General features: G+C 41.7%; 1 protein-coding gene across 1 annotated transcript in view; it reads right to left on the bottom strand.

Moving 5' to 3' along the window:
- Positions 1-26,995, bottom strand: part of LOC124789763 — a 239,477-nt gene that overhangs the window by 101,799 nt on the left and 110,683 nt on the right. Inside the window, exon 4 of the mRNA XM_047257218.1 lies at positions 21,927-22,001. Coding sequence (XP_047113174.1) covers positions 21,927-22,001 — 75 coding nt within the window. The remainder of the gene's footprint in view (positions 1-21,926; positions 22,002-26,995) is intronic.

Below are 26,995 nucleotides of genomic sequence, written 5' to 3'. Positions count from 1 at the left end.
TGACAAACAGGTTTCAGGTACTGTCTCTGGCTGAGCCAGATGCAGCTGCCTGCCCTGTTTCAGAGGATGATTCTTAGCCTTCAAGGTCCGGGCAATTGCAGAGGGTGGGCTTGTTGGTAGTTGGGAGCTCCAATGTTAGGCGTGTAATGGGGCCTCTTAGCAATATGGTGGCTAAGGAGGAGAAGAAATCAAGTGTGCACTCCATGTGCATTCCGGGTGGAGTCATTGCTGATGCAGAAAGGGTCCTTCCGGATGCCATGAAGAGCACAGGATGCAGCCAGCTGCAGGTGGTGGCACATGTCGGCAGTAATGATGTGTGTCGCTTTGGGTCTGAGGAAATTCTCTCTGGATTCCAGCGGCTACCAGATTTGGTGAAGGCTGCTGGTCTTGCTTATGAGATGAAGGCAGAGCTCACCATCTGCAGCATCAGTGACAGAACTGACTGCGGACCTTTGGTGCAGAGCCGGGTGGAGGGTCTGGCTCAGAGGCTCAGACGGTTTTGCGACTGTGTTGGCTGCAGACTCCTTGACTTGTGCCATAGGGTGGTGGGGTTTCGGGTTCCGCTGAATAGGTCAGGAGTTCACTACACTCAGCTGGCGGCTACACAGGTAGCGGAGGCTGTGTTGCACGGACTTGGCGGTTTTTTAGGTTAGAAGGCCTCGGGAAAGTATGGGGTGGGCTGCAATCTCAAAGGGTGCATGCCAAATACAGGACGTGCTTGGATCAAGGAACAGTCGGAATTGTAGTTGTAAATTATTGTAGTTGTGCTGGGAAAGTCCCTGAGCTTCAAGCACTAATAGAAAGCACAGAAGCTGAAATCTTTATAGGTACAGAAAGCTGGCTAAAGCCTGAAATAAGTTCTGCAGAAATTTTTACGAAGTCTCAGACGGTGTTTAGGAAAGATAGATTAGGCAGAATTGGTGGTGGAGTGTTTGTGTCTGTCAGTAGTGGTTTATCTTGTTGTGAAGTCAAAGTAGATACTCCGTGCGAATTGGTATTGGTGGAGATTATACTTAATAGCCAAACTAAGTTAATAATTGGCTCCTACTACCGACCCCCAGACTCCGATGATATAGTAGCTGAACAGTTCAGAGAAAACTTGAGTCTCTTAACAAATAAATACCCCACTCATACGGTTATAGTTGGTGGGGACTTCAACCTTCCCTCGATATGTTGGTAAAAATACTTGTTCAAAACCGGTGGTAGGCAGAAAACATCTTCTGAGATAGTCCTAAATGCTTTCTCCGAAAATTATTTTGAGCAGTTAGTCCACGAACCCACGCGAATTGTAAATGGTTGCGAAAACACACTTGACCTCTTAGCCACAAATAATCCAGAGCTGATAGAGAGCATCATGACTGATACAGGGATTAGTGATCACAAGGTCGTTGTAGCTAGGCTCAATACCATTTCTTCCAAATCCACCAGAAACAAACGCAAAATAATTTTATTTAAAAAAGCAGATAAAGTGTCACTAGAAGCCTTCCTAAGAGACAATCTCCATTCCTTCCAAACTGACTATGCAAATGTAGACAAGATGTGGCTCAAATTCAAAGATATAGTAGCAACAGCAATTGAGTGATTCATACCTCATAAATTGGTAAGAGATGGAACTGATCCCCCATGGTACACAAAACAGGTCCGAACACTGTTGCAGAGGCAACGGAAAAAGCATGCGAAGTTCAGAAGAACGTGAAATCCCGAAGATTGGCTAAAATTTACAGATGCGCGAAATTTGGCACGGACTTCAATGTGAGATGCCTTTAATAGGTTCCACAACGAAAGATTGTCTCAAAATTTGGTAGAAAATCCAAAGAAATTCTGGTCGTATGTAAAGTACACAAGCGGCAAGACGCAGTCAATATCTCCACTGCGCAATGCCGATGGTACTGTTACCGATGACTGTGCCACTAAAGCGGAGTTATTGAACGCAGTTTTCTGAAATTCCTTCACCAGGAAAGATGAAAGGAATATTCCAGAATTTGAAACACGGACAGCTGCTAGCATGAGTTTCTTAAAAGTAGATACCTTAGGGGTTGCGAAGCAACTCAAATCGCTTGATACGGGCAAGTCTTCAGGTCCAGATTGTATACCGATTAGGTTCCTTTCAGATTACACTGATACAATAGCTCCCTACTTAGCAATCATATAAAACTGCTCGCTCACTGATAGATCTGTACCTACAGATTGGAAAATTGTGCAGGTCGTACCAGTGTTTAAGAAGGATAGTAGGAGTAATCCATCGAACTACAGACCTATATCATTGACATCGGTTTGCAGTAGGGGTTTGGAGCATATACTGTATTCAAACATTATGAATCACCTCGAAGGGAATGATCTATTGATATGTAATCAGCATGGTTTCAGAAAACATCGTTCTTGTGCAACGAAGCTAGCTCCTTATTCACACGAAGTAATGGCCGCTATCGACAAGGCATCTCTAGTTGATTCCGTATTTCTAGATTTCTGGAAAGCTTTTGACACAGTTCCTCACAAGCGACTTCTAATCAAGCTGCGGGCCTATAGGGTATCATCTCAGTTGTGCGACTGGATTCATGATTTCCTGTCAGGAAGGTCGCAGTTCATAGTAATAGACGGCAAATCATTGAGTAAAACTGAAGTGATATCAGGTGTTCCCCAGGGAAGCGTCCTGGGACCTCTGCTGTTCCTGATCTATATAAATGACCTGGGTGACAATCTGAGCAGCTCTCTTAGGTTGTTCACAGATGATACTGTAATTTACTGTCTAGTAAGGTCATCCAAAGACCAGTATCAGTTGCAAAGCAATTTAGAAAAGATTGCTGTATGGTGTGGCAGGTGGCAGCTGATGCTAAATAACGAAAAGTGTGAGGTGATCCACATGAGTTCCAAAATAAATCCGTTGGAATTCGATTACTCGATAAATAGTACAATTCTCAAGGCTGTCAATTCAACTAAGTATCTGGGTGTTCAAATTACAAACAACTTCAGTTGGAAAGACCACATAGATAATATTGTGGGGAAGGCGAGCGAAAGGTTGCGTTTCATTGGCAGGACACTTAGAAGATGCAACAAGTCCACTAAAGAGACAGCTTACACTACACTCTTTCGTCCTCTGTTAGACTATTGCTGCGTGGTGTGGGATCCTTACCAGGTGGGATTGACGGAGGACATCGAAAGGGTGCAAAAAAGGGCAGCTTGTTTTGTATTATCACGTAATAGGGGGGAGAGTGTGGCAGATATGATACGCGAGTTGGGATGGAAGTCATTAAAGCAAATACATTTTTCGTTGCGGTGAGATCTATTTACGAAATTTCAGTCACCAACTTTCTCTTCCGAATGCAAAAATATTTTGTTGAGCCCAACCTACATAGGTAGGAATGATCATCAAAATAAAATAAGAGAAATCAGTGCTTGAACAGAAAGGTTTAGGTGTTCGTTTTTCCCACGCACTGTTCAGGAGTGGAATGGGAGGGAAATAGTATGATTGTGGTTCGATGAACCCTCTGCCAAGCACTAAAATGTGAATTGCAGAGTAATCGTGCAGATGTAGATGTCATCAATATATCCAAAGCAAACCAGAAGCCTGTAACACTTCACACACAAAATGTTCCCACCTATTTGTGGCTTTTGAGACTAAAGGAAAGGCCACTGGACCTGATGGGATACCAGTTTGATTTTACACAGAGTACGCGAAGGAACTTGCCTGCCCCCCCCCCCCCCCCCCCCCCTTCTTGCAGCGGTGTACCGTAGGTCTCTAGAGGAGTGTAGCATTCCAAAGGATTGGAAAAGGATACAGGTCATCCCCGTTTTCAAGAAGGGACGTCTAACAGATGTGCAGAACTATAGACCTATATCTCTAACGTCGATCAGTTGTAGAATTTTGGAACACATATTATGTTTGAGTATAATGACTTTTCTGGAGACTAGAAATCTACTCTGTAGGAATCAGCATGGGTTTCGAAAAAGACGGTCGTGTGAAACCCAGCTCGCGCTATTCGTCCACAAGACTCAGAGGGCCATAGATACGGGTTCACAGGTAGATGCCGTGTTTCTTGACTTCCGCAAAGCGTTCGATACAGTTCCCCAAAGTCGTTTAATGAAAAAAGTAAGAGCATATGGACTACCAGACCAATTGTGTGATTGGATTGAGGAGTTCCTAGATAACAGAACGCAGCATGTCATTCTCAATGGAGAGAAGTCTTCCGAAGTAAGAGTGATTTCAGATGTGCCACAGGGGAATGTCATAGGACCGTTGCTATTCACAATATACATTAATGACCTGGTGGATGACATCGGAAGTTCACTGAGGCTTTTTGCAGATGATGCTGTGGTGTATCGAGAGGTTGTAACAATGGAAAATTGTACTGAAATGCAGGAGGATCTGCAGCGAATTGACGCATGGTGCAGGGAATGGCAATTGAATCTCAATGTAGACAAGTGTAATGTGCTGCGAATACAAAGAAAGATAGATCCCTTATCATTTAGCTACAAAATAGCAGGTCAGCAACTGGAAGCAGTTAATTCCATAAATTATCTGGGAGTACGCATTAGGAGTGATTTAAAATGGAATGATCATATAAAGTTGATCGTCAGTAAAGCAGATGCCAAACTGAGATTCATTGGAAGTATCCTAAGGAAATGCAATCCAAAAACAAAGAAAGTAGGTTACAGTATGCTTGTTCGCCCACTGCTTGAATACTGCTCAGCAGTGTGGGGTCCGTACCAGACAGGGTTGATAGAAGAGACAGAGAAGATCCAACGGAGAGCAGCGTGCTTCATTACAGGATCATTTAGTAATCGTGAAAGCGTTACAGAGATGATAGATAAGCTCCAGTGGAAGACTCTGCAGGAGAGACGCTCAGTAGCTCAGTATGATCTTTTGTTAAAGTTTCGAGAACATACCTTCACCGAAGAGTCAAGCAGTATATTGCTCCCCCCTACGTATATCTCGTGAAGAGACCACGAGGATAAAATCAGAGCGATTAGAGCCCACACAGAAGCATACCAACAATCCTCCTTTCCACGAACAATACGAAACTGGAATAGAAGGGAGAACCAATAGAGGTACTCAGGGTACCCTCCGCCACCCACTGTCAGGTGGCTTGCAGAATATGGATGTAGATGTAGATGTAAACAGCCTAAAAAAATTAAAATAGGCCAGTGGGTACATTTACCACCATCTTTGGGATGACAAGGTCACAGGTATTTTTGGTTGTACACTTTGTGTCAGTCTATAACACTGATGTGTGCATAGCAGGTAATGCACTCAAAATCTTGAATTTTTGGTACAGGGTAACTGTTCGAGACTGTACTAGCAGTTCAAGTGTGATAATTACCACAGTGGTGCCACGAGTCATCTTTCTTGCCAATAAGATGCAAAGGTGAAGACCATAGGCTGTCAGAATGATGGCTTAGTCCAGCTTCGAAGAAATGCTCTAATATAGCCTTTGTTTGTTAGCCACTACAGGGTAATCATGAAGACTAGTTGCAAAAGGGGTTGGCCAGGTGTGATATAGATGTAATGTATAATGTTGTTTTTTATGCCACTGTACTGTGCTTGAATCCATAAACTGCTCAGAGACTTCTCGACCTCAAATGATTTTCAGAAATGAGCACTTTCCTTTTGTAATTTATCTATTTCCATTTTAGCAGCTTCCAATTCTCTTCATATGGAAGACAGCTTGGATTTCAAATCTAAGTGTTCATTACTTAATTGTTCTTTTCTGTGTTTTTTTTTCTTTCTTTTTCTTCTTCTTTCCATCCTCTCACATTTTCTTGTGGGGATATAAACTAGATTTCAAACCACAATAATTATTCTTTAACTGTGAAACATCTTCCACATTACATTATGGAGCTTAAGATTTCATCTCAAGTGTGTATATCATCTCTGTATTTAAATTTAATATCATTGATGAAGTGACAATGTTTTTCTTGTTCTTGCTTGTAACTGGCATCTGCTGTGGGTTTTCGTAGGTATTGATGTTGATATTTTCTGTACCATGCTATAAGCATAGCAACCCCCATACCAGTTAACAGTGCTGCCTTCAACTGTTCTGTACTCATACTTTCCTCAAATCTACCTTTAATGCATAATACGCAAGGGAGTTGGCACTTAATATAAGATCAGCAACAGCCCAGACTACAAACATTCATGTGAAGGTGGTGGTGTGGCCTACATCAATAGTCAGTACATTGTGACTGCAGGCAGCCATCACCTAGTTGGTTACTGCTTTTAGGTGCAGATATTCATCTAGCTTACTGTCAAGTGCACACAAAGCTGGGAGCATACTGACACCTGATCTGGTGTCAACCAGGAAGGTGTTGCCTGCTCATCTGTCTGATATGTACAACTCTTTTGACACAGCAGCATGTGCAGGGAGCAATATTTTTTGTGGACCTTGTGTTAGTTAGCTATATGTTCCACAGATAGTTTGAACAATTCATTTATCAAAATGATGTGGAATAAGTCAGTCTACAGGATATGTACATATGATTTGTGTTAACAGCATTGAGCATTCCAATGAATCTCAACCTGGCACCTGCCTTACCAACAATTAATTTTATATGATCATTCCACTTCAAATCGTTCCATATGCATACTCCCAGATATTTTGCAGAAGTAACTGCTACCAGTGTTTGTTCCACTATCATATAATCATACAATAAAGGATCCTTCTTTCTATGTGTTTGCAATACATTACATTTTTCTATGTTAAGGATCAGTTGCCACTCCCTGCACCAAGTGCCTATCTGCTGCAGATCTTCCTGCATTTCGCTACAATTTTCTAATGCTTCAACTTCTCTGTATACTACAGCATCATCCGCAAAAAGCCGCCTGGAACTTCCGACACTATCTACTAGGTCATTTACATATATATTTTGAAAAGCAATGGTCCCATAACACACTCCTGTGTTATGTCAGAGGTTACTTTAACATCTTTAGATGTCTCTCCATTGAGAACAACATACTGTGTTCTGTTTGCTAAAACTCTTCAATCCAGCCACACAGCTGGTCTGATATTCCATAGGCTCTTACTTTGTTTATCAGGCGACAGTGCGGAACTGTATCGAATGCCTTCTGGAAGTCAAGGAAAATGGCATCTACCTGGGAGCCTGTATCTAATATTTTCTGGGTCTCATAAACAAATAAAGCGAGTTGGGTCTCACACGATCGCTGTTTCCGGAATCCATGTTGATTCCTACAGAGTAGATTCTGGGTTTCCAGAAATGACATAATACGCGAGCAAAAAAAAATGTTCTCAAATTCTACAACAGATCGATGTCAGAGATATAGACCTATAGTTTTGTGCATCTGCTCAACAACTCTTCTTGAAAACTGGAACTACCGTGCTCTTTTCCAATCATTTGGAACCTTCCGTTCCTCTAGAGACTTGCAGTACATGGCTGTTAGAAGGGCACTAAGGACATTAATAGTTGTATCAGAAATACTTCTCAGAATTCTGTTTTAAATTCCACCAATGCCACATAAGCTTTTGCTTTTTAGAATCTTTATAATTATGTTAACTTGAGTGAACAGGGTTCAAACTGCTTATAGTTACTTAAAAATTTGTGGAATGAGAGTTTCAGTACATTCTCTTGTTTCTTAAGTTGAACCACTGAATCCTAATTTCGCTTCTACTTTTATGTTGTTAGAAATATTTGCAACTTATGAAATATTAGTCACAGGTTTCTTGTGTAGTTCGGTGGCAGTGGTGGAGATAGTTTTTTTTGTTCTGGTCGTTGTTGTTGTGACTGTAGTTTTATCTCTTACAATAGCTGATTTTCCTCTCCTCCATTTGGCAATATACCATACAGCTTTAATCTTATCACCTGCATTGTTAATTTTTGGCAGGACATTTATAAGCTTTCATTAAAATAATACATTACTTTTTGTAGAATTCAGTGCTCAGATCTTGAGTTATTCTAGTGCATGTAAAAGTGTCTCATTTTCTCTTACAGTGATTTTAATCCCTTTAGTTATCCATGGGTTACTTGCCTTTCTGGATAACTTTTTAGGAATTCTTTCAAGTATTGACAAACTTACTATACAGTATACTTAATTTCACATATTAGCATCTGTTTCTGTACACATCTCATTTCATACCATCTCATTTAACTTATTCTTTAAACATTATGCCCTATTTTCTTTAATAAACCTCACTGCTTACTATGAAAATCCCTCAGAGCTCCAAGGTGCTACACAGCTTATTTTCACTTGTTATCCATCTTATCAGATAGTCCATTGACAATTTGGTAGACATTAAATGACAGCCTGAGCACTGTCTGTAAAAATCTTATGAATCATGGTCCTACCTTGCTGCATGCAAGTCAGATAATTACCATTGAAATCAGATTGAAACAACCAATAATAATTCCAGTTCATTTCTTGAGTCATATTTTAAGACATCTACAATAAAATCTCCACAAACTACTAACTGTTTCTTCTGGTCTGCTTAACAGTGAATCTAAAACCTCACAAATAACAAAGTTTCCTAGAGATCTGTAAAGAGTTATATTTGCAACTACTCACAAGCACACACTTCTAGGTTCTGATCTACACAAAAACTGCTTCATTCAACATTTTTTACTGCAAACAACTTTTACACTTTTTTTCAATTGCTCCTTGTTGTGTTCACTTTACAGAAAAATGATGCTAGCCTATAATCCCTTATATTTTACTTCTGTATCCCTGTGGTTAAATGGTGTTCTGATAGGCACAGAACATCGATCACTTCAGATTTTTCCACATCACTAGTCATACAAGAAGCTCATCTACCTTGTTTTTCAGCACCTTAATATTCTGATGAAGGACTGATTTTATTTTTCTGGGAACTGTTACAAATATTGCATTATTGTTCTGTTGTAATTTCTTTCAAGACACAGGGATTTTATCTTATGTGCTTGTGGTTCCCCTTAAACTTTCTATAAGTCACTCAGCTAATCTGTCCACACCCTTCAAATCATATCTAGATGTACTTCTCCCATGGATGTACAACTGTGGTGGTGCAGTTTGTTTACTGCTGCATGGCAATGTTTTGAATGCTGTTTATCTTGCATCCATGGCTTGTCATCTGTCACACGTAATGCAGGTAACAACTGTCATTTGGGTTGGCAAGTATAGATGTGCTAATAAATCGCTCCATAAATTGTGAGTATTTAGTGTCTATAAGGTGCATATTATGTGACCAAATTGTGTCAAGTGGTATTAGAACATGCTCAGTGATCGTGGTATCACTCACATTGCTTCGCAAAAATAAATCAAGAAAACATTTCATGTGCTTGTGGAACAAAGTGTAACAGACGTTTGGCTGCAACTGAAATGTACCATGCAAATCGTTAACTTATAGTACTAGAAACACTGCAGAATGAACTGAAAGCAACAAGAGAACATGTTCAGTTGTTGAAAAATATGGTTAAAAGCCTGTCTGATGCTCCACTTAAAGAACTTTGACAATTTCAGGAGCAAAATGAACCAAAGAAGTGTGCAAAACCTAAAACTGCTTCAAAAAATTTTATAGTTCCGTTAAGAAATAGATTTCAGCGTCTCATTACAGATTGTGAAGTTAATAATGACGAGTCCAGCAAAGTGCACTAAGATTATTTATCTGAATTGGTGGGAAGTAAACACAAAATGTCGGAAAAACTTAACTGCCGCGACGATGTAATGATTTGTCAGTGAATATACTATTTGATAGGTTTGAGGTGGATGCTCGGGTCAGTTACACCAAACACCACCTTATAATCAGGAGTTCATTTATTCACCTCTTTACACAAGTAAGGCTTACAAAGAACTGGATGGTGGAACTGCACAAAGATAATGTTTAGCTTAGTTCAAAGATGATACTCAGATCGATACTGGTGTCGACCTCATCAGCGCCACATAGCCAGCCCCCTACCCCCCCCCCCCCCCACATAGCCAGCCCCCTCCCCCCCCCTTCCCCCCACAGTACGGAATACTCTTGAGAGACGTGAGGGGGGGTGACTATTGCGTCGGCAGGGGTGGTCCGCGGGAGCCGGACTACGGTCAGCTCGACAGTGTCGTCGGGGAGCTGTGTGGGTAGATGTCGTGAAGGAAGTCGTTGAAGCACACCAGGCATCGTAGTGGGCGTGCTGGTCGTGTGGCGACAAGTAGGCTGGCGGTTAGTGGGAGGAACGGAGCGATGATGATGTCTCCAGTGGGCGTGGCGAAGACATGAAGCACGTCCAGGTAGACGTTGGGCGAGAGGGGAACACATTTCACCAGATGGCAGGGAATGGCGGAGGTTGTATCATGAGCACCGGATGAAGAGAAACACATGACAAACAGGGTGTCATCGTGTAGTATTGTAGAGTTGGGTTGGGTTGTTTGGTGAAGGAGACCAGACAGCGAGGTCATCGGTCTCATTGGATTAGGGAAGGACGGGGAAGGAAGTCGGACGTGCCCTTTCAAGGAACCATCCCAGCATTTGCCTGGAACGATTTAGGGAAAACACAGAAAACATAAATCAGGATGGCCGGATGGGGGATTGAACCATCGCCCTCCCGAATATGAGTCCAGTGTCTAACCACTGCGCCACCTCGCTCGGTAGTATTAGAGAGATGTTGTGGATTATGTCCAGGGGACAGGCACAAACACCTCGAGCAAGGGGCACGTTTAAGATGGGGGGCGCGAGAAACCTCGACAGGGCGAGGCAGGCGACGGGGTAGAGGTCGAAGGGACAGGAGAGGGCCCAGTGGTGAGGGCGTGATCATAGGTAAGCTCGACGTGGGGAACATGTGATCACTCAACGGAGTGCGTGAGACCCGAGTAGAGGGCGAGGTCAGAGAAGAGCTCGACGACTGGAGCAAGAAGTCACTCGACTGATTGAGTGAGTCCAAGGTGGAGGGAGTGGTCAGAGAGTCATGAGCCACAACAGTGAGTGGCATGGTCATGGCCTGAAGGGGGGGCTCGACATGAGCAGGCTTAAGTCTGTTGAGAGAGACTGTAACAGCTGAATCTTTTGTCTGGATGTCATAGGTGTTGGCTGAGCGCCGGAGAATTTGGTATGGGCTGGTATATGGAGGGTGGAGGGGAGCACGGACAGTGTCATCTCAGCGCATGACATACTCGCAATTGTTCAGAGATTTTTGGACGTGAACATTAGGGCAGGAATGGCTGGCGGGCAGAGGGATGTAGAGGTTGATGAAGTGGCGTCTGACGCGTTCCACCAAGGAAGGTAAGTCAGACTGGGGGAGAGAAGCGGAAGGGCTCACAAGTTCGCCAGGGAGAACAATGTTCTGGCCATATACGAACTCGGCTATTGTGCCTTTGAGGTCTTCCTTATAGATCACACGAATGCCGAGTAGCACAAGGGGAAGGGCCTCCATCAATAGAGAGTCATGGCATTGAAGAGCCGCCTTGAAAGTGCGATGCCAGTGCTCAACTAGCCCGTTACTTGTGGGTGATATGCTGTGGTATGCATGCGCCAGATGCCTCAAATGTTACAAATCTCGTTGAACAGGGTCGACTCAAATTGTCTGCGCTGGTCAGTCGTGATGATAGCTGGACATCTGAAATGCGATACCCAAGACTCGACGAAAGCTTGAGCAACAGTTTCTGCCATAATATTGGGGAGGGGGACAGTCTCGACCCAGCAAGTTGTTCAGTCAATAGATGAGAGAACATAACGAAAGCCATTAGAGGGGGAGGATAGGACTGACAATGTCAATATGAATATGCTGGAAAAGCCCAGGAGGGATTAAATAGGCGCTGAGGGGGATGAAGTGTGCTTGTGTACTTTGCAGCATCGGCGCGCGACGCAGGAGCATGCCCATTGCTGGCAGTCCTTGTTGACATTTCTCCACACAAAGTGCTCCGCTACAAGGCGGGCGGACGCACGAACACCTGGGTGGGCTAAATTATGCAGTGCGTTGAAGACAGCTTGACGGAGCATGGTTGGGATGAGGGGGCGTAACGTGCCCGTACTGTCGTCGCACCATATCTCACTAGAAATGCCAGGGAAGGTGGTGCGGATGAAGTGTAGTGAAGAGGTAGAGTCTGAAATGAGGTTTTGCGTGTCCTCATCGGCGGGTTGGAGGTTAGGCAGTAGAGAGAGGTCTAACGGTGAATGAACGGCGTCTACTTGTGAAAGGAAATCAGCAACTATATTGTCAGCACAGTGACATCGGTGGTGAACTGAGATATGAAATCCATGCATCTGAAGTGGCGAGGAGGCGGGTCAGCTGGTGGGTTTTTAATGGCCGCAGCCAGGGGTTTGTGGTCTGTTAAAACATAGAAAGGGCATCCCTCAACGTTAATCTTAAAATGCTTGATTGCTTCATAGACTGCGAGCAACTCCCTGTCAAACGCGGAATATTTCCAATGTGCATTGGTGAACTTGCGCAAGAATAACTGCAGAGGTGAAGTTTGGCTGTCGACTGTCTGGCTAAGGACAGCACCAATGGCAGTATCACTCGCGTCTGTGGTGCTGAAAAGCTGCACATTGGGATGAGGATGCATGATGGTGCAGTCCTCAGCAAGAAGATTTTGGGCAGTGAAAGACTCAGTCACAGCAGGGGTCCATGGAACGGGCCGAGATCCAGAAGTCTTGGTGCTTGCCAAGGTGTCCATCAGTGGAGCCTAAATCTCTGCAGCCCAAGGTAGACGACGGCAATAATAATTAACCGTCCCCAAAAAGTGACAGAGCTCTTTGAATGACGAAGGTCTAGGTAGGTTTAGTATTGTTTGTACTTTCTCAGGGGGTGGTGAAATGCCTTCGGCAGAGACCCGAAAACCAAGACAGCGGGTTAATGTAGCTGCAATTTGTCCTGGTTGGTATCGATACCTGTTGCCGCAAGAGTGTTCATAACAGTTTGCACATGTCGAATGTTGTCCTCGACAGAGGAGCTGAACACAAGAATGTCATCAAGATATGCAAAGTAGAATTTTAGTTCGAATAGCACTTTGTTGATGAAGCATTGCCAAGTGTGGGTTGTGTTTTCCAGACCAAAGGGCATGAATCTAAACTGAAATAACCCAATTGGGGTGGTGATTGCTGTCTTCTTGATGTCTTCAGTTACACCAACCACCACCTTATAATCAGGAGTTCATTTATTCACCTCTTTACACAAGTAAGGCTTACAAAGAACTGGATGGTGGAAGTGCACAAAGGTAATGTTTAGCTTAGTTCCAAGACAATACTCAGATCAATACTGGTGTCGACCTCATTGGTGCCACAGGTTTTTTAAAGTATTTTTGGCACATTTTAGTGACTGCATTCCAACAAAGAAATTCAAAGTAGGCCTACTGGATCAAGTCCTGAAAATTAAAGTTCCAAAAAGACAAAATACATGGTATACAGAACATCTGACCACTCTGAAAAACCAAGTTATGTTGTTGCACAATGTTCATTATAGATTGAAGACTATTCAAGCTAAACTAGGCTATATTACATGTAGGAATGAATATAAAAAAGCGATCATAGAAGCCAAGAAAGCACACAACCTCAGAAGTATTGAGAAATCCATCAACAGGTGCAAAGCTGCTTGGAAGTTAATAGTGTTGCTAAAGATGAAAGAAATGTTACAATTAATATTTCTCCCCAAAAATTCAATGATTATTTTGTTAAATCAGTTGAAGACGTAGGAAGTAGTATTGCTAAACCAGAAATCAGCTCATCATAGTTACTATCAAAAAAATAGTTGTAGATCATCAACAAATACAAGTATCTCCAGTTTCTCTGAGGTCTCACCAGATTTTGTATTAAGAATAGTGAAACAGTTAAAAATCATCACAGTGTGTAGACATATATGACTTATCTTGTAACACACTGAATAAAGTTGTAGGCAGTATAGTGTACCCCTTAACACATTGTATAAACAAATGTCTAGCTGAAGGATATTTCCCTGATGAGCTTGAACTGTCTAGGGTAGTTCCAGTTTATAAGAAAGGGGATAAAGACTCTGCCTCAAGTTACCAGCCAATTTCCATAGTCCCATCTTTTTATAAAGTTCTGGAATGCACAATTTACAAACAATTATCTGATTACTTTGATAATATAGGAATTATTAGTGGATCTCAATATGATTTTTAGGAAAAGCATGTCAACAATTGATGCTATAGATGCTGTTGTAAAATACATCCATCAAGTATTTGTGACCTAAGCAAATCCTTTGACTGTGTAGAACATACACAACTACTTGAAAAATTGGACTTCTGTGGTGTTAGAGGTAGTAGCCTTAAACTATTAAGATCATTTTTACAGAACCATAAGCAAGCTGTCTGTGTTGGCAAAGAATTGTCTAGTGTAGAACTAGTCAAGGTATATGTCCCACAGGGATCTATACTGGGCCCTTTCCTGTTCCTAATAATGATTAACGACCTGCCATCATGTATTAAATCAAAAACTGTACTATATGCAGATGATACAACTTTTCTGAACAGCAGTAATGGCTTCAATAGCCTTAAAACTTGTGTTACCGAGACAATTGCTCAAATATTATACTGGTTTGAAGTAAATGACTTTTTACTTAGTGAAAATAAACTCAACAGATAGTATTTAGTCTAAAAGACAAGCTAGCATCTGATGATCCTACTTATGTTAAGTTTTTAGTGGTATATTTGGATGACAAATTATCTTGGGGTCAACATGTCAAGTATCTTAGTGGTAAGTTGTGTAGGGTAATGTATCTGTTAAGGCGACTAATGGATTTTGTATCTAAAAATTATTTTAGAATATCCTATCTCTCATTCTTCCAAAGCATAACAACCTATGGCATAATTTTATGAGGAAACTCCAGTTGTGTGCGTGACATCCTTCTACTGCAGAAGAAAGCTATTAGGAAATTACAGGCTCATAATATAAGGCACACTGTAAACGTTTGTTTTCTGAGCAAACAGTTATGACAGTAGTAAACCTATGTATTTACTATGACTTAATCTACACGAAAAAGAAGCTACCCAAAGTTAAATGCAGAGAAAATATATATTGCTTCAACAGTAGCACGAACAGATGTATTTATACTCCATTCCACAGATACTCAAAATCACTGAACAGTTATGAACTAATGGGGCACAAATTATTTAATGAACTTCCACTAGCTATGCAAGATTTACTAGAGCAACCATTCAAACAAGCACTGTATGACTGGTTAGTTGCCCACCCATTCTATGACAAAGGATTTCATCAATTGTAATATTACACTGTAATAACAAACTGACAACTCTTTTGCAACAGGAATTATATAGTAATATAAGTATGACTTTGTAGGATTTCATCAATTGTTATATTACACTGTAATAACAAGCCTATTGTTCTATTGCAACATGAATTATATTGTATTATATGTACAACTTTGTCTATTGTCTTAATGGCCCAATGACAAAAAATTATTTTATTCTATTCTATTCTAGGATGTGAGTGATCTTGCATTGCTGCACTACAGTGTGTTGGGATTTTAGCTGTTTACTAGGTTCTCCCTGTTGCTGCTGGGTCCAAACCTGTCTGGCCAGAATCTCAACTGTGGAGCTATTCAAAAATGTTTGACGAGCTGGAGGAAATGGTGGTAGTGTACTCTAGTGTCATCTTGGGCAAGTATGGTATCTGCAGGGTGGGGTCTGCATCATGACAACTGTTCTTGGTGACTCCAGTGTTGTCTGTACTGTCAGCCATTTTTAGCAACATGTTTATTGTCTGATCTTCAAGCAGCCCAAGTGCTACTTGCCTTGGTGGTGGTAGCTGCTGTTGCCAAATATGTAACAACAAATCAAAATTGTAATTATGTCTATTGAACTTTGTAGGTGCTACAAAAATTCCTACAGGGTTTTATCATTTCATTTTTCTTGATAAAGCATTTGTCTGAGCCACTGGTGTGACTATTTGATACAGCAAGGAATTAATTAAATTTTTTAATGGAAGATACCAATACTATGAAAAGGAAAGTTGCTACTCACCATATAGCAGAGATACCAAGTAGCAGATAGGAACAACAAAAGAGACTGTCACAAATTAGCTTTTGGACAGCCTGCAGTCTCTGGCAGCTGAAGCCTAAATAGCAACTTTCCCTTTCATAATATTTTTACATTCCATCCTGAATCTTCCATTGGTTAAAGGAAGATAAGCTTTATGACCGCTGGTCTAGATAGCTCATCAATACTGTAAATTGTTTATGATCATCAGTAACTTGTTTGTGCATAAAAATATTTTCTATGACTATGAACCAAATTTGTGCTTGGTTGGGAATGAATGGTGAGATCTGTCACTGAAAATCCAGTGTGGAAGAGCTGCTTGAACCAACTGACAGCAGTTCATTGCTCCTGAGTGCAGTACAATGTGGGGGAATGATTGTAACAGTCAATGTTTTCAAATCTGACTTAAAATCACCTCCAAGTGTGGCAAAAAGATCAAATACAGACTAGTATGTAGTCAGTACTGTTGTTGGTGTTCATTAAGTGACTCAGAGTTTTACACTGTTTTAGCATTCAATTCTTTGCACTTAATTGTTTTCACATCTTATGCCACAGGGAAAGGGCTACAAAACTTGGATTGCATAACAAATTTTTGGAATTACACTATTTATGGTGTCCAACTTATTGTGAATGTTTTCCATTGTTGTTGTGCCATATTTAACTGTCTGCATAATAAATTGTCCACCATTATACTTGTTTCTTCATTGTTGAGGCCATGACTACTTCCACACTACATACAATAATATACACAGCATTGAGTGGTACAGAATTAATTCTTATTTTTAGCTACACAAAACAACAAGTTTGTAAATTACATATGGTACCTTGACACCAAAAGTAACTTCAGAAATAAAGTTTGTACCAAAACGTAACAATACCAGAGAACCAAAGTTGTTACTACCATATAGCAGAGATGCTGAGTCGCGATAGGCACAACAAAAAGATTGACACAATTACAGCTTTTGGCCATTAAGGCCTTTGTCAGCAATAGAAAACACATGCGCGTACACATGAAACTTGCAGTGTCAGAGAATTGACCAAAACATGCTCACACACACATATGCACACACTCTGGAAGAAGTGAAATAGCTCTGCAATAGAGGGTAGTTTGCTTATCTTCAGTTTTGTAATTTGGTTTTGGTTGGTTGGTTGGTTAAAGGGGCCAAACTACTAAGTCACGAGTCCCTTTGTCCTCGAACAGACTGTATATCAGAGATAGTTACCTGTGTAAAAACATATATTTAGCTCTCTCAGGAAATACATTCACAGTCAATAACTGACTGAAGATAGATTTAGGGTAACCCTATAAAGTCAACATAAGTTGCTAACACATTGCTAGAACACCACCACAGACAGCAGATTGCTACTTCCTAGTGTCTTGTAGAGTTCTATACCCTCAGCGACCATATTTATGAAATTAATGCCTGCTGGCAGTGCAAGCAGTGTCAGCACAAATAATGTAATTTATCTGTATTTTGGTGTTTATTACTGTTTTCGAACTCTTATCTTATGCCACTATGTAGAATAAATCATTGCTTTCCATGGCCTCTGCTACAGTGTCTAGGGACAGTTAGGTTGGCAAGCTATCAACATGTTACGTAAAGCATAGTGCATTTTCAATCTGCAACTTTGTCCTTTGGATGATATTACTCTAAAATTTCCAGAGAATGTACTGGAAACCACAGAGATAGAAGGGATACTGCTTCAGTAAGACAGTTCCTGGAAATTAGACTGAGATGTATGCTCGGGTGAGATACGCCAAACAACACCTTATAATCAGGAGTTCATTTATTTACCTCTTCACACAAGTATGGCTTACAGGGAACTGAATGGAGGAACTACACAAAGATAATGTTTTGCTCAGTTCAAAGATGATGCTCAGATTGATACTGGTGTTTATCTCATCGGCGCCACAAGACTTTTGAAAGATGCATTAAGATGCAAAATTTTTTCTGTTGATTCAGTGGGGGGTAATGCATAAGTCACACTTGTGAGTGAACAGCCCTTACTCAACCAAGTAGTTTTCCAAATTCTACACTCCTGGAAATTGAAATAAGAACACCGTGAATTCATTGTCCCAGGAAGGGGAAACTTTATTGACACATTCCTGGGGTCAGATACATCACATGATCACACTGACAGAACCACAGGCACATAGACACAGGCAACAGAGCATGCACAATGTCGGCACTAGTACAGTGTATATCCACTTTTCGCAGCAATGCAGGCTGCTATTCTCCCATGGAGACGATCGTAGAGATGCTGGATGTAGTCCTGTGGAACGGCTTGCCATGCCATTTCCACCTGGCGCCTCAGTTGGACCAGCGTTCGTGCTGGACGTGCAGACCGCGTGAGACGACGCTTCATCCAGTCCCAAACATGCTCAATGGGGGACAGATCCGGAGATCTTGCTGGCCAGGGTAGTTGACTTACACCTTCTAGAGCACGTTGGGTGGCACGGGATACATGCGGACGTGCATTGTCCTGTTGGAACAGCAAGTTCCCTTGCCGGTCTAGGAATGGTAGAACGATGGGTTCGATGACGGTTTGGATGTACCGTGCACTATTCAGTGTCCCCTCGACGATCACCAGTGGTGTACGGCCAGTGTAGGAGATCGCTCCCCACACCATGATGCCGGGTGTTGGCCCTGTGTGCCTCGGTCGTATGCAGTCCTGATTGTGGCGCTCACATGCACGGCGCCAAACACGCATACGACCATCATTGGCACCAAGGCAGAAGCGACTCTCATCGCTGAAGACGACACGTCTCCATTCGTCCCTCCATTCACGCCTGTCGCGACACCACTGGAGGCGGGCTGCACGATGTTGGGGTGTGAGCGGAAGACGGCCTAACGGTGTGCAGGACCGTAGCCCAGCTTCATGGAGACGGTTGCGAATGGTCCTCGCCGATACCCCAGGAGCAACAGTGTCCCTAATTTGCTGGGAAGTGGCGGTGCGGTCCCCTACGGCACTGCGTAGGATCCTACGGTCTTGGCGTGCATCCGTGCGTCGCTGCGGTCCGGTCCCAGGTCGACGGGCACATGCACCTTCCGCCGACCACTGGCGACAACATCGATATACTGTGGAGACCTCACGCCCCACGTGTTGAGCAATTCGGCGGTACGTCCACCCGGCCTCCCGCATGCCCACTATACGCCCTCGCTCGAAGTCCGTCAACTGCACGTACGGTTCACGTCCACGCTGTCGCGGCATGCTACAAGTGTTAAAGACTGCGATGGAGCTCCGTATGCCACGGCAAACTGGCTGACACTGACGGCGGCGGTGCACAAATGCTGCGCAGCTAGCGCCATTCGACGGCCAACACCGCGGTTCCTGGTGTGTCCGCTGTGCCGTGCGTGTGATCATTGCTTGTACAGCCCTCTCGCAGTGTCCGGAGCAAGTATGGTGGGTCTGACACACCGGTGTCAATGTGTTCTGTTTTCCATTTCCAGGAGTGTATATTAAAATTTTCCATGGGTCACTCAATCATGCTGTTTGAAGAGTAATTATTTTCACGTTAGTATGGGGAGCATTCTCAAAAGTGTGGGTCATTTTATCCTTAATTGTAAAATTATAGTTATAGTTTGAACTATTACCTCCAGCCCATAATATCATTACATGATCTGTAAGATCCTTTCACAAAAAGCCAAAATCACAAATGACATTACTGTTAGACTGAATTTATCAGAATTGCAGTGCATCATAGATCTTTTCCTTGGTTTCGAAGCATTTACTGTAATCCAGTTTTCTGGTGTATCTACATAATTAATGCTGCAGATGCTACCTAATTCATCTTGAGATACTGCCTGATCAGATCAAATTGTTAAGATCAAATGCTCTTCTTTCAGTATTCTGCAACAGTGGTGATAATTTCCTGGAGTGACCAGCATCATTCTACATTCCAGTTGTAATTCAACATCCTGCTTGAAAATAAAAATGACCTTTCTCCCTCCAATCTGCCATCCTGACAATTCGGCAGCAGTTTGTGCACGTCTAGTACAACAGTCGAGCTGTTTGGTTAAAAAAAAACTTCATTCATGGAAAGATGACAACTAAGGCATATGTAAATCAATTTCTTTGATAAAATAGTTTAAAATAATGTAGGTTTCAAGAAATCCATCCTATCTGCAGATGACACAGACATTATAATCAGGCAGAAAAATCTAAAAGAAGCTATTTAATAAGCTGGAAAGAAGTTCTCATTCAAGAAGGTAAATATTTCAGCGAAAACAAACTTACAAACTTATACAAAATGAGAAAGAACCTGAGTTAAAGCAAATATTATATGTAATTTCTAGAAACTATTTAAAAAAACCTTCAGCAAGCAGCAAATATAAAAATTTTGGGTCTCCATCTGGATGACTAATTGACCAACAGAACATGTAATAACAGTAACGCACAGATTAAATTCAGTTTGCTACATGTTATGAAAATTAGTCTAAGCTGTTAATGCTAAAATTCTCAAACTGTTTCACTACGCATACTTCCTCTAAGAGAAATAGAAGAAGCTGAGTAAGCTGTATGTCAAAACCTGAACTAATAGACATTTTAACAGTAATAAATATCTCCATATAAAATTATAATATACTTGGAAAAATGTTAGGTAACAGGATGAAGAAGCGTGTAAGTATGAAACACTGAAGTGATGGAAACTAATCAATATCACACCAAAAAATCCACTATGAGAGAAGTTTAGCACACTTGGGATGTGCCTACACAACTACTTATCAAGTATTACCCAGACAGGAAACAGTCATGTTTTAAAATGCAATCTAATATTTGAAGAAAATCAATTTTATTCCTTAAATGAATAATTAGATCACTGTAAGAGATGAGCCAAATGTTTGGTACTTGAGAAAATGAAGAAATTAAGATGTAAGTGAAATACAAATCTTATAAACAGTACTGGCAAATGTGTGTAATGAAAATAACCATAATTCATAGAAAATGTACTGTGGAAGTCACATTATATTATTCCATATTTTATTGTGCAAATACACAAATTTGTTTATAAAAATATAGATGCACACCTGTATGTAATTGTGCGTCACTTCTTGTTAGTATTACACCTAATGTTTACTAATGAAATAAATAACTGCTAGGCATGTTACTGCAGTTTCAGCTGTGACCTACTGACATAGTTAAAAAAAAACAGCATTATTACTGTGGATCAGTTTAGTAATCTGCCATTGTGTTTCATGTTGGTTAAATAATTGGGGGGAGAAGAGGAACTAAAATCTGATTAAATTCAGTAGGTGGAAGGTGAAGCATAAATCTCATGTGAATGCACACAGGAATGCTGATACGGTGCAATCTCCTGTCCCTTGCAAACCTCCCTCCACCTCACCCACCCTCCTCTTGCCAACCTCCTCTGACAAAATCTGTGACTGTGCAGTACATAACAGAATTTTAAGTATCAAGCTTCTCAGGCAACAGGTGGATGCTACTCCAAACACAAATGTGACAACAAGCTGTTCATATAAACCATTACATAAATCATCATATTCAGGAGTTAATGAGTAAATAAAATTTTAAAATATCTCAGGCTGAAAACTTTGTTGGGTTAGTTATTGCAGTAAGGTTTTATTGCTCTGTTGGATCATATGAAAAAAAAAATAGAGAAAAAAAAGAAAAGAAAGAAAAAACCACAGCAGTAGTACCTAATCAAGAATCGATGCCACTTTGTCACTGAATGATTTAGCATTCCTTGAGTTATGTCACCTTAATACTTAATATGAAAGCTAAATTTTATAAGACTTTAAACATTTCAAGAACTCTGATGTTCAGTTTGGTGATCTGTCATAGATTTATTTCACTTTAGCAGATTTAGAACTGATTTATCTCCTAATCCTCTGGCAGATAATTGAAACATGAATGTTTGTCAATCATTTCATTAAAAATCATTGTGCACATTTCTCCAGTTAACAGATTGTGAAAGAAATATTTGTATTTCAAATGTAGGCAAAATGGCAGCAACAGTACTATATTATCTGACATGACAATTTTGGTTTCTACTTACTCTTTTGCTCCTGAAGGATTGGGTCCATTAGATGATGGGTCATCTACTGTCCAGTGGAGGGAACACGGTATGACACTGGTTCAACAACATCAGCAGAATTAATTTATAACAGTTGTAGTGGTGTGGCACAATGTTTAGTGGTATCATAAAACAAACTGTTCATTCTCAAACAATCTAAACTCCAGGTAGGATATCAACAATGTAGGTACTCTCAATTAGTTTGAGGATTTTGAACTCGCATCACAGCGTTACAATACACACATACACACACACACATTTTTACACAGATATACATGTAAACACACAAAAACTGAAGCAAATTTATTTTACAAAAGGAGACAGACTGTTCCAACAACACTAGCATGGTATCACAACTGCAGCATGCACAATAACCATAGAGGAGTGAGTGAATGAATTGATTGTTTCTACTTCAATCAACAAAGATATGTGGCTGAAGCAGGAGTGTCATCAAAACTTAGGGTCACATTAAACAAGCCTTTAGAGCCAGCTGATGTGTCTTGTTTAGGGGTATTGTGAGGGAACAATATTTGCAACCTGTTAGGTTTTCTCAGCGTAACTTGCTTGGACACACTGCACCATATGCAAAGTAAGAGGCAGTAATGTGTTTTACTTGTCATCAGTACAGTCAAATGGCTAGAATATGCAGAGAATCAAGATGGCTCATTGTAAAGCATAGAGTTTAAATTGTTGTACTATAAATGTGAGTGTGTGAGCTATTGGGACTGTGCTGAACTTATTTGTGTACTGATGCTAGAGGCTCCACAATGACAGAATCTGAGACAAAGTATTTTGTTCAACAGGATGCAATGCAGTATTTACTTGCTGAGATGCCACAGTTAAGAGCAGATAAGATGAAGCCACTGGTCAACTTATGGTTAAAAACGGGCACTTACTATTGGTTGGTTGGGAGTGAAAGGGACTAAGCTGCAAGGTCATCAGTCCCTTCATCTATTAAGCAGAAAGCCAGGTTTGGGAATTGGTCAGGAAAGGAAGGCAAATCCTGGAATGCCTAAGTGTAATGAACACAATTAAAACAAAGAAAAGTCAAGAAAAGTCATCAAAAGATCAGTCAAGAAAAGTCATCAACAGATCAGTCAGGATAAGTCATCAACAGATCAGTCAGGATAAGTCATCAACAGATCAGTCAGGATAAGTCATCAACGGATCAGTCAGGATAAGTCATCAACGGATCAGTCAGGATAAGTCATCAACGGATCAGTCAGGATAAGTCATCAACGGATCAGTCAGGATAAGTCATCAACGGATCAGTCAGGATAAGTCATCAACGGATCAGTCAGGATAAGTCATCAACGGATCAGTCAGGATAAGTCATCAACGGATCAGTCAGGATAAGTCATCAACGGATCAGTCAGGATAAGTCATCAACGGATCAGTCAGGATAAGTCATCAACGGATCAGTCAGGATAAGTCATCAACGGATCAGTCAGGATAAGTCATCAACGGATCAGTCAGGATAAGTCATCAACGGATCAGTCAGGATAAGTCATCAACGGATCAGTCAGGATAAGTCATCAACGGATCAGTCAGGATAAGTCATCAACGGATCAGTCAGGATAAGTCATCAACGGATCAGTCAGGATAAGTCATCAACGGATCAGTCAGGATAAGTCATCAACGGATCAGTCAGGATAAGTCATCAACGGATCAGTCAGGATAAGTCATCAACGGATCAGTCAGGATAAGTCATCAACGGATCAGTCAGGATAAGTCATCAACGGATCAGTCAGGATAAGTCATCAACGGATCAGTCAGGATAAGTCATCAACGGATCAGTCAGGATAAGTCATCAACGGATCAGTCAGGATAAGTCATCAACGGATCAGTCAGGATAAGTCATCAACGGATCAGTCAGGATAAGTCATCAACGGATCAGTCAGGATAAGTCATCAACGGATCAGTCAGGATAAGTCATCAACGGATCAGTCAGGATAAGTCATCAACGGATCAGTCAGGATAAGTCATCAACGGATCAGTCAGGATAAGTCATCAACGGATCAGTCAGGATAAGTCATCAACGGATCAGTCAGGATAAGTCATCAACGGATCAGTCAGGATAAGTCATCAACGGATCAGTCAGGATAAGTCATCAACGGATCAGTCAGGATAAGTCATCAACGGATCAGTCAGGATAAGTCATCAACGGATCAGTCAGGATAAGTCATCAACGGATCAGTCAGGATAAGTCATCAACGGATCAGTCAGGATAAGTCATCAACGGATCAGTCAGGATAAGTCATCAACGGATCAGTCAGGATAAGTCATCAACGGATCAGTCAGGATAAGTCATCAACGGATCAGTCAGGATAAGTCATCAACGGATCAGTCAGGATAAGTCATCAACGGATCAGTCAGGATAAGTCATCAACGGATCAGTCAGGATAAGTCATCAACGGATCAGTCAGGATAAGTCATCAACGGATCAGTCAGGATAAGTCATCAACGGATCAGTCAGGATAAGTCATCAACGGATCAGTCAGGATAAGTCATCAACGGGTCAGTCAGGATAAGTCATCAAAGGGTCAGTCAGGATAAGTCATCAAAGGGTCAGTCAGGATAAGTCATCAAAGGGTCAGTCAGGATAAGTCATCAAAGGGTCAGTCAGGATAAGTCATCAAAGGGTCAGTCAGGATAAGTCATCAAAGGGTCAGTCAGGATAAGTCATCAAAGGGTCAGTCAGGATAAGTCATCAAAGGGTCAGTCAGGATAAGTCATCAAAGGGTCAGTCAGGATAAGTCATCAAAGGGTCAGTCAGGATAAGTCATCAAAGGATCAGTCAGGATAAGTCATCAAAGGATCAGTCAGGATAAGTCATCAAAGGATCAGTCAGGATAAGTCATCAAAGGATCAGTCAGGATAAGTCATCAAAGGATCAGTCAGGATAAGTCATCAAAGGATCAGTCAGGATAAGTCATCAAAGGATCAGTCAGGATAAGTCATCAAAGGATCAGTCAGGATAAGTCATCAAAGGATCAGTCAGGATAAGTCATCAAAGGATCAGTCAGGATAAGTCATCGAAGGATCAGTCAGGATAAGTCATCAAAGGATCAGTCAGGATAAGTCATCAAAGGATCAGTCAGGATAAGTCATCAAAGGATCAGTCAGGATAAGTCATCAAAGGATCAGTCAGGATAAGTCATCAAAGGATCAGTCAGGATAAGTCATCAAAGGATCAGTCAGGATAAGTCATCAAAGGATCAGTCAGGATAAGTCATCAAAGGATCAGTCAGGATAAGTCATCAAAGGATCAGTCAGGATAAGTCATCAAAGGATCAGTCAGGATAAGTCATCAAAGGATCAGTCAGGATAAGTCATCAAAGGATCAGTCAGGATAAGTCATCAAAGGATCAGTCAGGATAAGTCATCAAAGGATCAGTCAGGATAAGTCATCAAAGGATCAGTCAGGATAAGTCATCAAAGGATCAGTCAGGATAAGTCATCAAAGGATCAGTCAGGATAAGTCATCAAAGGATCAGTCAGGATAAGTCATCAAAAGATCAGTCAGGATAAGTCATCAAAAGATCAGTCAGGATAAGTCATCAAAAGATCAGTCAGGATAAGTCATTCAAACCAATCATCTGCTAGCACCTGGGGGAGTGCATCAGGGAGATTAAGATGCCACCTCAAAGCAGCGAAATTAGGGCAATTTATGAGGAAGTGGGCCCTATCAGGAGGGCTGCACACCATCATTGAGGCGTCGCATGTTGGAGAGTGTGGCCATAGGTCAGCCAAATGTGGTCAATGCGGAGACGACAGAGATGGTGCATTCCCTGCGAGACACATACAGAAAAGACTACCTCAGGGTTGTTGTCCCCTTAATTGTCTTCAGTTTGTTTGGGGAGATCAGAGCAGACCATTCTGAGTTCCAGACGTCCAACAGTCAATGGTGTATAAATGACCAAAGATCCAGTTCTGGGACTCCAATTTCCAGAATTGGCATCCTGGTAGTCAGTGTGGCCAACCTGACAGCTCATTCCTTCCCCAAATCCCAACATGACCAAGGATCCAAACAAAAATGACAGGCCATAGCTTGATGGAGGTCAGAGACATGATACTGGATAGCTGTAACCAGTGGGTCAGGAGAGTAGCACTGTTCTATAGCCTGAAGGCTGCTAAGAGTCACTATGGATTAGGATACTCTTGCCAGTGCATGAACTAACATGCTAAGGGCTAGTTTAGTGGCCATCAGTTCAGCAGTGAAGACACTACAACCATTTGTCAGAGAGTGGAATTCAGTGCATCATGCACGTGTGTAAGCAAAACCTGTTTGTCTGTCAACTGTTGGGCCCTTCAGTGAATACCACTTCAAACCAGAACAGGTGATGAAAAATCATGAGCTCAAAAGGAGGCTGAGACAAATCTGAGGCCGGTGTACAAGCCGTGGGGCAGATGCGATGTCTCTGTGACCAGAGGTGACAGCGGAAGAAGATACAGTTACAAACATAGATACTGGATGCAAATAGCAATTGTAAACCCAGTTCTGGGTTGCTGTTGTGGGAGGAGGAACACCCTTCCAGGGAAAAGAACATGGCGGTTGGGATGTTCAGGGAAACTACAAGTGTGTGTAACATAATTCAGCAGCCGCTGTTGGTGGCTGCCTGAAAGGTAATGGAGGGACTCCAACCTTGACTAGCAGGCTGCTCACAGAGGTAGTATGGAAGGCTCCTGTCACAAGTCAGACCACAGAATGATGAATAGGGTGCAGTATTAACAACGCAGAGGGTGAGGCTGAACCATACGCAAGAATTCAATAAACAAGACGGGACAGAATCAGGGCTCTGTAGAGGCACAAAAAGGTAGAGTGATGTGCACCATAGTTAGTATTACTAAGTCAGTGAAGTATATTGAGATGTCACCAGCACTTTTGCTTAAGTTGGTTCAAATGGCTCTGAGCACTATGGGACTTAACATCTACGGTCATCAGTCCCCTAGAACTTAGAACTACTTAAACCTAACTAACCTAAAGACATCACACAACACCCAGCCATCACGAGGCAGAGAAAATCCCTGACCCCGCTGGGAATCGAACC

This window comes from Schistocerca piceifrons, chromosome 3, assembly GCF_021461385.2.
Source record: "Schistocerca piceifrons isolate TAMUIC-IGC-003096 chromosome 3, iqSchPice1.1, whole genome shotgun sequence".
Classification (NCBI taxonomy): domain Eukaryota; kingdom Metazoa; phylum Arthropoda; class Insecta; order Orthoptera; family Acrididae; genus Schistocerca; species Schistocerca piceifrons.
This window is presented reverse-complemented; position numbering and strand designations above follow the sequence as displayed.